The 13,516-nt window shown below is 52.3% G+C and overlaps 1 protein-coding gene across 1 annotated transcript in view; it reads right to left on the bottom strand.

Moving 5' to 3' along the window:
* The window catches only part of PPFIA4 (PTPRF interacting protein alpha 4), a gene marked incomplete at its 3' end in the record, with an annotated part of 64,002 nt that overhangs the window by 4,293 nt on the left and 46,193 nt on the right, over window positions 1–13,516 (bottom strand). Inside the window, exons 19-21 of the mRNA XM_045298180.1 lie at window positions 12,591–12,766; window positions 3,349–3,446; window positions 2,615–2,790 (exon numbers count right to left, since the gene is read on the bottom strand). Coding sequence (XP_045154115.1) covers window positions 2,615–2,790; window positions 3,349–3,446; window positions 12,591–12,766 — 450 coding nt within the window. The remainder of the gene's footprint in view (window positions 1–2,614; window positions 2,791–3,348; window positions 3,447–12,590; window positions 12,767–13,516) is intronic.

Below are 13,516 nucleotides of genomic sequence, written 5' to 3'. Positions count from 1 at the left end.
CCACCTTGTGCCAGTTCCCCCATTGCACTTGGGAAGATAAGTGGTATTGTAGATTCACAGCTGAAGAGGCATTTTGTCCCAGGATGAAATATGGACATTCACAGTTGATTGATGAGTTTCGGGATGATAAGACGGGTGAAAGTGTTTTGCATGCAGCAGTGGCATGAGTCTTGGTCATGGCTGTCATGGATTGAGTTGTATCCCCACAAATATTGTCCGTTTGGCTGGACCACATAATGGTTTGGCAGCTATGTAACCAGGCGCTTCCCTCCCCACGAGCAATCTGTTGGGACCAGTCTATCGGTTGTAAAGGAGTTGGGGTGAGATACTCAGGCCGCAGCTCTGATCCGCAAAAGGGGGGTTTCCCTGGTCTTAGGCCTGTATCACATTTTACGTTGTAGGAGATAATGGGAGAGAGACTCAAGCAGGAGTGAGCGGCTTGACTCAACGGAGACAGAAAGGTCAAGAGCACAGCACCTCCGTTGTACCCAGTCCCTACACCGAGAACCCCTGAGGCTCAGGAGAGGGCTGGTACCAAGACTCACGGAGATCCTCAAGGACCGTCAGGCCCATCGACGTGGAAAGCAAGATGAAGCACCATCACAAACCAATGGCCCAGCCACACTGACACTATTGTAGAGATGCCATTCAATCCATGACAGGCTATCTTTGTCCCCCTAAAACGCATGTCATGTCAGCACCAACAGGGAAAAAGCCTGCTCCCTAGAGTCAGCAGCCTGAATTCGAACTTCTAGCCTCTTAAACTGTGGGAGGATATGTTTCTGTTTGCTAAAGCCATCCACCAAGGTATTTCTGTCTCAGCAGCACTGCATAACTGAGACACACCTTTCTGGGGGCAGGGTTAGGGAACCCGTAGACCGAGGAGAACCAGAACCGGACTTATGTGGATTAAATAAATAGAGGTGATACTGTTCTATGCTTAAATTTGGGAAACTGCAGTCAGGGATAGATGGACGGCTCCTGAGTTGGGTAGCACCCGGAGACCTCTCTGCTTCCCAAGTGTTGAGCTCCTTTGGAGTTTGGGGAAAGGCTGGAAACACAAACATTTTTAAAACTGCCCAGAGATATTTTTAACCTTCTTCAACACAGTATTGCATACTAGGTCAGATGCCTCTTTCCCCAACAGCTAGGAAAACGAATGAGTCAGGGGAATTAAAAAGGATAGAAAGCAAGCGAGAGGTGTCCCTGCCGGTGCTGAGATTCACTGCTATCCACAAAAATAAATGCATTTAGAGGCCGGAAATCAAAACCAAGCCCCATTCTGGGCAGAGGCGAGGAACCACAGGGCTCCCGAGAGACAGGCTTTTATCCGTCATAGGAACATGTTACCACATTTTTTTTACAAGCCACCTGAGAGGTATCCAAATGACGCTGCTCCTCTGGGTGAGGGGAGGCAACGATGACAGGTCTGAACTTCAGAAACACCGCACACAGCTGTGCGTAGGTAGCAAGGCCGCAGAGGAGGTTCGGTGTGGGCAAGTGAAGGAAAACTGCACCTGGGGGGAATCGTCCTTAGAGAATGAGGGGATGTAGGCTATGAAGTGAAGGAAGGTCACTGCAGAGGGGACACACTGCCCCATGGGCTGCTGTCTCTCTCTCTCTCTCACACACACACACACACACACACACACACACACACACAAGCCAAGGCACAGGCCCCAGCAACTCAGACAGCACAGCTCTGCCCTCACACGAGGCAGAAGGCATCTGCTCCCAGAATAGCCCGGGCAGTTCGGTGGCTGCATTTCAAGAGACCTGACAGCTGCAAACAGGCCAGACAAGGGCAGCTAACGTGATCAGAGGATGCGGGCCAGTCTCGACGAGGAGAGGCTGAAGGAATTAAGAGCACTGTCTGCGGAGACCAAAGCGGGGCGCAGAGGCGGCACGGCGCACTTCCGGAATCACAAAAGGTGAGAAGCGGTCACATGCCAATCTCCCTACAGAATTAGCACTAGCCAGTTCCCCCAGGGAGCCGGGACAAATAAAATCAGGAAGTACTTGACACAATAGGTAGTACACTTCTGGAATCCATTACCCACCGGAAGTCAGAAAGGCCAAAAATATAAAAAGGTCCCAGAGAACTGAGATGTATTCTCGGAGGACAGCTCTACAATAATTATGAGTATAATTGAAGGCGATGTCTAATCTTGGGAGCTGCTGACAGGGAGACAAAGCCTTGGAGTGGAGAGGCCCAAGGGAGGCTGCTCCTTGGTCTACTCAGGACCCCTGGAGCGGGGGAGACAAAGGCAACGGGGGCTCACTGATTCCCACTGGCCCCAGGACTAGTTCTCTGGGGAAACCTCAGAAGGCACTGAGCTGCCAAGGTGGGTGGGGAGGAGATGGGTGCTACTGCAGCATGGGACAAACACTGTAGATGCACACTAGGGGCAAGGCGTGCCCCTGGGGTTAGGGCTCACGTTCCTTGGAGCATGGCTGGGCACAGGGGACATCCTATGGAGGTCTGAGGACATTGTGATCCCCGCCCCCCTTGGGCACAGACCCCAGAAGGCCTCTACAAACCCCTGCGCCTGGAGGGCCAGGAAAAGGCAGGAGAGAGCGCCTGACTGACGTGACGGGTGACGAGGTGACCCACCTGAGTGTTCTGTGTGGGGATCTGGAGGACCAGCGCCAGCGTGTTGTGGTCGAAGTTCTCGTCGAGGGCCAGCAGGGCACCGTGCACACCACTCTCGTGCAGGTTCCCCGCATAGTCCCGCAGCCCGATGGACTGGACCCAGTGAACCACCTGGTCGTTAGTCCAGACCAGCACATCTGGAGGGTGGGGGAAGAAAAAGGGCAAAGCAACAGGTTGGCCGAGGCCCCTCTAAGGACAGAGAAATGGTGCTACCCAGACGCAGAGCCCCACTTCCCCCTGCTCTCTAGTTCCCACACGTTTCTGCCCACCAGGGCAACTGGGCGCTGGAGAACCATCTCCACCCACCTCGTTCCATCCCTGCCAGCCTGACCTCAGCTGCACCGCAAAGCCAGGGCACAGGGCATCCCCCTGCTGCCAGGCTGGAATGGGCCTTTGTCCAGTCGTGCCCACTGTCTGGTGTGGAGGAGGGCACGGGTGTTACAGCCACCTGGCCAGGGGCTGTTTCTTCTCCGTCAAATGGCAGCTGCCTTTGGGCATGGCTGTTGCCCCCTTCTCCCCCCATTAGACCAGAGTTCCTTAGGGCTCTGAGAGGCCAATCTTTCCTCTCTGAGCTGGAGCTTTCCGAGGCACAGAACGCTTTCTCTGCTTGACCCCCCCCCCCCAAGGGTCCCGGGGCAGGTCCTACTCCCATGCCCTTCCCAGGAGGCCCCGCTGAGCCCGAGCTGGAGCCTTACCCCTGATCTCGTGCTGGCTCTCCTCCCGCCTCTTCTCCAGCTCCTTGCGGTCATAGTTCAGCCTCTTCAGACACATGATGCCGTACTGAAGACTGGTGCTGTGGGCACACGGTACCCTGAGCCCCAGCCTTGGGGGGCCCCATTCCCACCACACCCGTCCCGGCACACCCAGATCTGGCCACAGCATGTTCAGGCTATTTTTCCAGTAAATGAGCACCCGCAGGCATTCAGGCGCCTTCTTTTCCCAGCCGGTGCCTTAGACCAGGCGTCCTCAAACTACGACCCGCGGGCCACATGCGGCCCGCTAAGGACATTTATCCGGCCCGCCAGGCGTTTTTGCCCCATTTGTTTTTTACTACAAAACAAGATCTGTGCAGTGTGCATAGGAATTTGTTCATAGTTTTTTTTTTAACTATAGTCTGGCCCTCCAATGGGTTTGAGGTACAGTGAACTGGCCCCCTGTTTAAAACATTTGAGGACCCCTGCCTTAGACCCATCATCCCAGGGCCACTTCCTTGCTAGAGGGACTGACAGGAGGTTGAATGACATTGACATGCCCCCTCCCCTCCGACCCTGTGCTTGGAGCTGAAACAAAGACCCTTATGTCCTGCAAGTCAAATTGTACCCCCATTTCACTCAGAGCCCTCACAATGGCCTTCAAGGTGCTCCCTGATCTGCCTCCTTCTCTGTCTACCCTCCCTTGGACCACTCTCCCCGTGTCTGCTGCATCCCCAGTGTCCCCGCACCTGGGCATATGCTCGACACCCATGCGTGGGGCCTTGGCACTGCCTGTTCTCTCAGCCTAGAGCATTCCTCCCCCAGTTTGCTGCATGGCCCTTTAAATCTTTGCTCAAAGGTCACCTTGTCCATCTGATTTGAGCTAGAAACAAACATCACTCTCCCTAATTCCATACTCCCAAGCGCCTTCACTGTTCCTACCAGGGCCGGCTGCCTCGGTTTCAACGCATCCGCCTGATCCTGGGTCATCCTCCTCATTGTCCCCACGTGTAAGCTCACTTGTGCAGTCACCCCGCCAGCCCGTCTTGGGGAGGGTCTTCCTCTCCGTCACTGGCCCTCTCCTTCACTGAGGGTGCTGTGCTTCTCCAGGCATTTGTGCCTCCTGAGATGGCATCACCAACCTCACTTCCACGGAGCATTCTGGCTAAACCTCTTCCAAGACAGACTGGTTCACGCTTACCGCCGTCCACGTATTTTTCATGTTCTTTGTCAAGACTAAAGTCCTAAGGCATCGAGTCTTGCTCAGTCGTCCTTGGTCATTGTCCAGCTTTTGCATACCTATGAGGTAACTAAACAATACTATGGCTTGGATGAGGCCTACCTTAATCCCCAAAGGGACATCTTTGCCTTTCGACACTTGGAGGAGATCTTTCGCAACAGGCTTATCTACTGCAATAAGCTGATTTTTGACTGCTACTTCCATGCCATTCATTGCAGACCCGAGTAAAAGAAAATCCTTGACAACTTTAGACTTTTCTCCATTGATCACGATGCTGCTTGTGGGAGCAGTTGTGACTGTTATTGTTTCTTGATGTTGAGGTGGGACCCATACGGAAGGCCATCATCTGACCGTCATCAGCGAGTGTTTCAAAGTCCTCCTTGCTTTCAGCAAGCGACGTTGTACGTCTGCGTGATGTGAATGGCGTCTTTAACCTCACGTTGTTCACGAATCTTCCTCTAGCCCTGATGTCTTCTTCAGAGTCCTGCTTCCCAGAGGCCTGGATCATGCAGACTGAGTACGTTTGGTGAAAGGATGCATCCCTGGTACACACCCTCCCCAATGCCAAGCCACATAGGAGCCCTTGTTCTGCTTGAAGAATTGCTTCTTTTTGTGTTTGTTTTTTTAATCATTTTACTGGGGGCTCTTACCACTATCCGTCCATCCATCCATTGTGTCAAGCACATCTGTACATTTGCTGCTATCATCATTTTCAAAACGTTTTCTACTTGAGCCCTTGGTATCAGCTCATTTTTTTCCCCCTCCCTCTCCCACCTTCCCTCAAAGAATTGCGTCTTGATCTACCTACAGGTTCCATAAGAGTGCCCTTAAATGTTCTGGAATTCTCCTCTATTTTGCAGCGGTGGCTATAGTATGTTATGATCCACATAGTCAAATTCCTTTGTACAGTCCATAAGACACAAGTAACATCTTGTTAGTACTCTCTGCTTCCAGTCAAAATCCATCTGACGTCCACAGTGGAACTGTTCATTCCGCACATGCTCTTCTGAATCCCACATGAGTTTCTGGAATGTCCCTGTCCATGTACGGCTGCAATTGGTTTTCCATTCTCTTCAGCAAAAATGTGCTGGCATGTGAGACTGATGATATTGTTTAGTCATTTCCACATTCCGCTGGATCACCTCTCTTTAGAATGGCTCTCTTCCAGTCAGTTGGCCAGGTAGCTGTCTTCCAAATTTCTTGGCATCAATGAGTGGGCACCTTCCAGCCCCACATCTGTACTGGCTGAAACTTTCCAATTTGTCGTCTGTCTTCCTGCAGACTTCGCCAAGGCCTTCAGTGCGGCAGAGACGGTTCCCTTTACTGCCACAGGTTCACGATCCTTTGCTCCCTCCTGGAAAGGATGCACATCGCCCGACTCTTTTGGGTACCATGGCTCTGTGCATTCCTTTCATTTTCTTTCTTTAAAAAAAATTATTCATACACTTATGTCAGCACAAACACAATCGTTGATTAATCAAAAGGATGATCCGAATCAAGTCAACACTTTGAAAGAGTCGTATGCAAAATGTGTGTAGTAGAAGAAATGGAATATAATAATTAAAAAAGAAAAAAAGCAGTAGGGAGATTTGCTCATTGAACCAAGCTGGTTCATGCTCACAGCTAATTCCTGCCCAAATGAGGGTAGCATTTTTATTCTACTTTTTCATAACACACCCCATTTTCCATCGCCCAGGGTTCCGGTGAGTGAGCCCATTTTCTTCTGATGCTCCCTGCACGGCTCAAGAGTTTGCTCAGGCTGCTGCTGCTGCTGTCAGGTGCACGTCGCACTGCGAACAGCACAATGAAACGGCCCGGTTCCCGCCGTCCTCCTGATGGTGTGGCCCACTGCGGGGTCACTGCCAAACCCTCTCCCTGGTGGTCTTCCTCTTTCCAGCCACCACTAAAACCCTCTGCTGTTGCCACTGGAGGCCTGGACGTTGTCCTTTCATTCGTTCAGCCTGTGGGAGCCGAGCACGCACTTCCGTGTGGTTTTCTGGCTCTGGGTCTCGGCACACGTGCTCATCATACTTGGTCTTCTCGAGCTGCCCTTCGACATCTCCTGGTCGCCTCTGTGACGTCATCGTTTCTTCCATTTGCTTTAGTGACTTTACACTCAAGAGCGAGTTTGAAATGCTCTTCTGACATCTGTGTTGGCCTTTTCTCTCCTGCCTGTCTTTTTTAATGACCTTTGATAGTCTGTAGACAATGTCCTTGATGTCCTCCCACAAGTCATCTCGCCAGTCAGCCTGTTCCTGAAACAGTATCTAAGCTCAGGTGAGACATACCCAAGGTCCTACTTTGGCCCTCTTTGGGCTTGTTTTCATTTTGTTGGGTTTCAACGTGAACTTCCACATGAATAACTGATGGTACAAGTGATGGTAATGAGTTTTTCTCCATCATCTCTTTGCACGGAAATAGAACAATTATTCTATTCCTATGAATTCCATCCTGGGAGATTCATGTGTATAGGCACATGTAGTTGGAAAAATGCACGTGCAATGAGTAAGCCATCAGCCTTGCAAAATTCTATCATGCGGTCTCTAGCATCGTTTCCATCACCAACGCCCCATTTTCCAACTACAATCCCTCTCCATTTCCAACATTTGCATCCAATCACCAGTAACTGTGGCGGCATCTTGATTACATGTCTGATCAATTTCAGATGGAGAAGTTAATAAAAGTCTTCAATTCCCTCCAGCATTATTCATATGTCTATGCATGTATGTGTATATGTATGTGTGTATACTATGTAGATGTATGTGTATGTGTACATGGACATGTATATTCCAGTTGCTGTCTAGTCGACTCTAGCCCATGTGTGTCATTGCAGAATGGGGTCCCACAAGGTTTTCAATGGTTGGTTTAAAGTTTTCTTCCAAGTTTCCTCTGGGTCAACTTAAACTTCCAACCTTCATGTTAACAGCCAAGCACATTAACCATCTGTACCACCCAGGGACTCCACACCTCCATATATGTATACACACATATGCGACGTCTCTTGTTCTTTGCCTGTCTCTCACAGAATATGAGCTCTCATACGGAGACGGGTGTATTTTGTTCATTGCTGTCTCTCAAACCCCTGGCATAGTCTCGGGGCTGTAGTGCCCCTGTCGTAGGTAGGCACTCCATAATGTTAAATGAATTAAACAACATCCTCTGTGAGAGATCCTAAAAGTATCTGGGCAAGCCAGGCACACGGTAAGTCCTCAGTAAATCGTAAGTAGGCAGGCTGAGAACCACAGAGCCTGGGCTCCAGAGGACCTAGCAGGTTGTGGGAAACAGAAGGATTTCTCCCAAGTTTTCTCCCCCAAATATATGCCAGCCTTAGCTGCTTGAGAATGACTATACACTTGGAGGTCATCAGGGGTGGATTAGTGGTCATTCTCCCTAAGAGCTATCAGCCGTCTAGACCGAGCAGACACCACTGTTTATTCCACAACAAGTAGGGCCCACTCCCTTCTGATAAAGATAGTACTTGTCTGTTTCCTTGTAGGAGACACCAGAGAGGTCAAACCCGCCCAAGGATGACCAAGCTTAGGCTGCCATCATGAATCTAGGGTCTGCCCATCTTGTCAGATGTATACCCCTAGACCTTCCCATTCCTATGGGCACATCCATAGCTCATCACCTTCCTGTTATGCTTATGCCTATCATAGATCCACTTCCTACAATGTGTATGCCTATTGTACTGCCCCTTCCTGTGACGTGTGGTTACCTGTAATGATGTCCCCCTAAAGAGATAATGCTGGGTTAGCAATAAAGAAAGAGCTCTCCCCGGTCCTCGGGCCTGGAGGCTCTCCCCGGTTCTCAGTCCCTGAGGCTCCCTCCTGCTCTCGTGGCCGGGTGGGCTCCCCCCACGTGGACCACCAAGCGGGGCTGAGGTGAGCATGCTATCATGAATTGTGTCTGACTCCATTACTTGACTCTTCTACCACTCATGCTCTCTATGGCTTTACTATAATCTTTACTTATTATTGTGTACAATTGCGCCTACCGGACTGTGATAATTTGTGGGGAACCCTCTCCCTTCGTCCCACAGCAGGTCATCCAGCCCGAGCCCCCGCCTGATGCGGGGTCCCCTGTGCAACTTCATGCTGAGCAGTCTCTGAGCTGTGCTGAGCACACATCCAGGGACCGGAACTCACAGCTCACCGCATCTTAGGGCAGCTCCCAATTCAGTGCCCTTCCTTCACTTGAACCGTCTCATTCTGTCTCTCTGGGGTTTGTCCTCAATAAAGTGAAAAAAAACAAACCAAAAACCCAGAGGTCCCCCAATGCCAATTGAGGCTTTCTGAGATAAGAGTCGGCAGATGGGTGGCCTTCTTCTCTCACCTCAGCTCAGCCCACACAGCCCCCCTGCCTAGAACCTACCCTTCCTTGGAGCCTAGGGCCACAGCTTCGAGGACCCTCTTCTGGTTCAAGCTACCTACTCGTGGTTCAAGCCACTAGTTTAAGCCTCAGTGCGCTCTGAGGGGACATGAGCACCCTATCCCACCCTCCAGCCCCCCCCCCTGAATAGAAATGCCCTCTGTCTAGTTTCCATCTCACCTTCTGTCATTGCTCTATCTGTTCCCCTGACCCTTAAAGCTGCTGCGAAGGGCAATGAGTTGCATCCCCTCCCCCCATAATGTATAGGATCCTAGGCCTCCACCTGGGGGGCTGATCCTGTTTGGGCCTAGCGTTTTCGCTGATGCTAAGGGGTCAGGGGTCAGGCCAGCACAGTAGGTCTAAAGCTAGCCGCTCCTGAGCAAGAGAAGCACAGCCACAGAAATGAGCAAACACAGGGAGCTCGGTGCCCGTGGAGGTTACCAGGAAGCGAGGAGCATGCGGGCTACAGAAGCGGAAAGAGACAAGGTCTTCCCCTGGGCCAAGAGGGAAAGCGGTCCCCTAGTTAGTGCCCTGAACTCAAGACCCCCAGGCTCCTGGTCTTCAGGGCTGGCCCCTGTGGTATAGACCCCTGTCACAGCACTACGAAGAGACTGAGACTCACCACACAGTAAGACTGTGCAGCCTTCAGGTCAGCTCGACCTCAGTGTGCATGCCAGTCCTGCCTCCGACTGGCTGTGTAGCACTTAGCCTCACCCAGCCTCAGTTTCCCCTTAGGAGTTGGAGGGAAGTCCATGCCTCTCTTGCAGGGCTGTTGTGAGGATTCAAGCTGATGATGACTGGAGGGGGTTAGCCCTGCTTCTGGAACATCAAACCCCAAAACCCAAACCTACTGCCATCACGTGATTCGGATCCATGGAGACCCTGTAGGGCAGACTGGAACTGCTCCCTAGGGTTTCTGTCTGTACATCTTTACAGGGGCAAACCGCCTCGTCTTCCTCCCACAGAGTGGCTAGTGGGTTCGAAATGCTGACCTTGCAGTGAACAGCCTGGTGCTAACCCACAGCACCCTCACCCCCACCCCCACCCCCGGGGCCACACCACAGGCACGATGTAAACGGCGCCACCGTGAGGATGAGTTTCTGATAGTCGTATGTGCCAAACCAAAACACTCCTGCACAGCAGCGCATTACGCTCTGAGGAGAGAACTCGCAACTGCTTGGCAAGAGGTAGGGGTGTCGCCTCTTTCCACAGGCACCTGGGCGGGGTGGCTGGGTGGAACTCTAATAGCCTCTATGGACTGGTTTCCCCCGTCTATAAAATGAGAGTTTAAAAAAAAGTCCCTTCCCCATAAAAAAAAGGGTTTTAATAGAATTTCTAGAGACATCAGATGATACTTATAATCAATAAAATTAAAATGGTTTAGAAGCCCTGCAGTGCTCATGATTTTAAGGCTGATGTCTTGGGATTCTGGGGCCCAGGATTCCCTCCCGGAGAGCGGGCAGTGGTCTCAAGGAGGGTGTCCATGGTCCTATGTGGGCCTGAAGGGGTACTGGTGGCCCTGAGGGGTAATTATTGGGCTTCTGGCAAATCAGCAGTTCAAACTCATCGCTTGCTCCTCAGGAGAAAGAGTTGGCTGCCTGCTTCCCGAAGGGAGTTAGAGCCTCACAAACCCCACAAAGCGGTTCTCTTCCATCCTGTAGGTGGCTAACGGACTTGCGAGATGGGACTGGGCTGACTGACCTCCATCAGGCCAGGCACATCCCCGCTCTGATGGGCAAACGGCCCTTGTGTCCTGTCCATCAATCACTGGGAAGGGACAGGTGCAGCTGGTCTGGCAGGCTGTTGTACAGACAAAAGACTCCCTTTCAGCCCAGTGGTCACGGAGGGACGGTGTGGAGGGGAGGAGGCAGGCTTCCCTCACAAGTCAGCCCTTGTGCATGGGGCCAGGCAGGCTCGGCTCCAAGGCAGGCAGCTGGGCTCCGAGGTAGGAGCATTGAACTTGGGAGTCAGGAAGCCTGTGTTCCAGCCTCATGTTGCCGTCGTCCCCGTGAAACCTTGGGCAGGTCTTCCTATGCCTCAGTTTCCTTATCCATAAAATAAGGAAAGTAACTAGATCCCTGTGGGGCCTCTGTGGTTCCAGGTGGAGCCCCTGGTTTGATTCCCAGCCGTCACTCATGGTCAGTGGAGGTTTGAGAGTGGCTATGGCGGCTGACGAGGTTTCAGTGGAGCTTCCAGACTCAGATAGACTGGGAAGAAAAGTCTGGCGATGTACTTCTGACCAGTCAGCCAGTGAAACCCCTCTGGATGGCAGCGGTTCGACCTACCATCGATCCTGGGATGGCATGGGGCCAGTGTTTCCTTCCATGATGCATGGAGCGGGCCTGAGGCTGGCGTGGTGGCAGCCAACACCACCAACCCGTCCAGTTGGCAGTGTCTGTGGCATCTACAGAGCCCGGAGGGAGCCTCGAAAAGCCACAATCCCCCAGCCTCACTTCTTGTCCTACTTTTCCCTCAAAGCAAATGATATGGCTCCAACAACATCCTATAGATTTGCAGTGGGGTATTAAGAAGGGCTTCCTAAGACGTGTCAACTCCTGGCACCACTACCACCCAGCTTGCTATCCAGTTCAATGCCAACTAATGACAAAGGCCAAGCAGGTAGCATACCCTAGTAATGTAGTAGGGCGTGGAGGGGCACAAGAGAAAAGGGGGGGTCTGGGTGTGCCTGCTCTGTCTTCAGAGTGCACCCAGCCCCAGCTGTCTGCTTCCATGCTGACATGGGCTGGTGGCACGTTCCATTTTTCCAGAGAAGCCAGAAATCTAGAACGTGATGTAAAATCTCCGGATTTTGAAGTTGGAATTCTGGCAACCACATTCATACTTCTTAAAACACTGGGCAGGCCAAACAAAACACACATCTATGGGCCAAGCCCTGCCCCCGGTGTCAGTTTGGGCCCTCGGTCACTGTCTCTTTCAAACAGATCTCTTCAGCAAAGTGCAGGCGGCGAAGATGGGATGGCATCCTACACAAAAGGGTATAGGTTCGAAACCGAGGCTCGGTCAGCATTGGTGCTACAGTGGTAAGCACAGCTGCCTTCCAACACCGAGGCTCAGACCCTGGGTGCTGGAGGAAGGGCCATAAAGACCTCTCTCCTCAGCTCAAAGGGAACTGCCAAACCTGGTGCCATAGAGTTGGGGCCAGCTCACAGCCACCCCGCGTGCATCAGAGTAGAACTGCTCCACAGGATTTTCAGTGCTTTCCCAGCTATTGGCTGCCAATTTGCAAGGTCAGTGGTTCAAATCTACCAGCTGCTCTGCAGGAGAAAGATGAGGCTGTCTGCTCCAGTAGAGATTCACTGTCTTTACCACCCCAGAGAGGTCTGCTATGAGTCAGAAGTGACTCGGCAGCAGGGATGTTTTGGATTAGATGTTGGGTTGGGCTAGAATCTTCTTGGGGTCAATGTACACAAGTCCAAATGCAGACTCACCAAGCCCAAAGACAAGAACCTCAGACCTAGGAGGGAAACAACTTTGGGTATCTTAGAGCTTAGAGGGGAGGCAGGTTACACCCTCAAACTAGAGGACAAGACAAGGATTCAACCAGGGAGACTCTGGGCATGCAGAACAGGCCACAGAAAGGACGGAGGAGGGCCTGGGTTCCTGCCGCACTCACCGGTGGAAGCTGTCCACCATCTTCAGGTGCACCCGCAGGTCCTTCTTGGTGAGGTGGTCCAGCATGCGGGCATCTACCAGGCACTCCATGAAGTAGCTGCGGTACTGCGGGAGCCCCAGGCTCGGCAGCCACTCGTTGCCGATCCACTCGTGGTTCATGTCCCCATAGGCCAGGGTCTGAGGGAGCAAGATGGGCAAGGCGGTGGGCCAGATTGGCAGCACCAGCAGCTTGTAGTGGACACATCTGGTTGGGGTTACCATGAATCCATTCCCCATGTGTTAGGAATAAGAGCAGCTCACTAAAATTTCTGCATATTCCCACTCAGAGCCTGGGAGAGGTGGGAAATGGGGAGTTGAAATGGAACACGCTCCGGTCTTAAAATGACAAAATCCCACGGATGATTTCCCAAGTGAATGAACAAGCAGAAGCAATTACCAGGGCCTTGAAAGGCCGCTCTCTTCAACTTGGGTGCGGGTTGGGGGGTGGAATTAAACATCTAAGTGAGATTCTGGGTTGGGGGTGGGTCGTCTTAGGGTAAACAAGCCCAGGACACCCAAAGACCAGTACAGAGATTGCTTCTGGGCAGCAAGGAGCATGGGCTCTTCCTGCCGACTCTGGAACGCATGTGTGCTACCCTACTGCAGACCTGCCTCCCGGATTCTAGGGGTCCCCCTGGGCCCAGAGCCTGGGCTGTGTGGTAGTGGGCATGGGGAGAGGTGGAGGCTCTGGGAAGTGGCTAGCCTCACACAGGCCACGGGGGCCTTAGTTAAATGTTGGCTGCAGGGGTCAAAATAGCGGGCTGCCCCTGAACAGGCGGGCACACAAGTTGGCTATGCCGTCATCTACGGCAAGAATCCTCCCTTCAGACCCAAAGCCCATCAGTAGGCCACTGGAGATCCCCTTGCAGAGGGGTCTCGGGGAGGACA

This window comes from Echinops telfairi, unplaced genomic scaffold (genome assembly GCF_000313985.2).
Source record: "Echinops telfairi isolate 266 unplaced genomic scaffold, ASM31398v2 ScPeMD7_7424;HRSCAF=8462, whole genome shotgun sequence".
NCBI classification, from domain to species: domain Eukaryota; kingdom Metazoa; phylum Chordata; class Mammalia; order Afrosoricida; family Tenrecidae; genus Echinops; species Echinops telfairi.
Note: the sequence above shows the minus strand (reverse complement) of the source record. Positions and strands in the feature narration are given on the sequence as shown.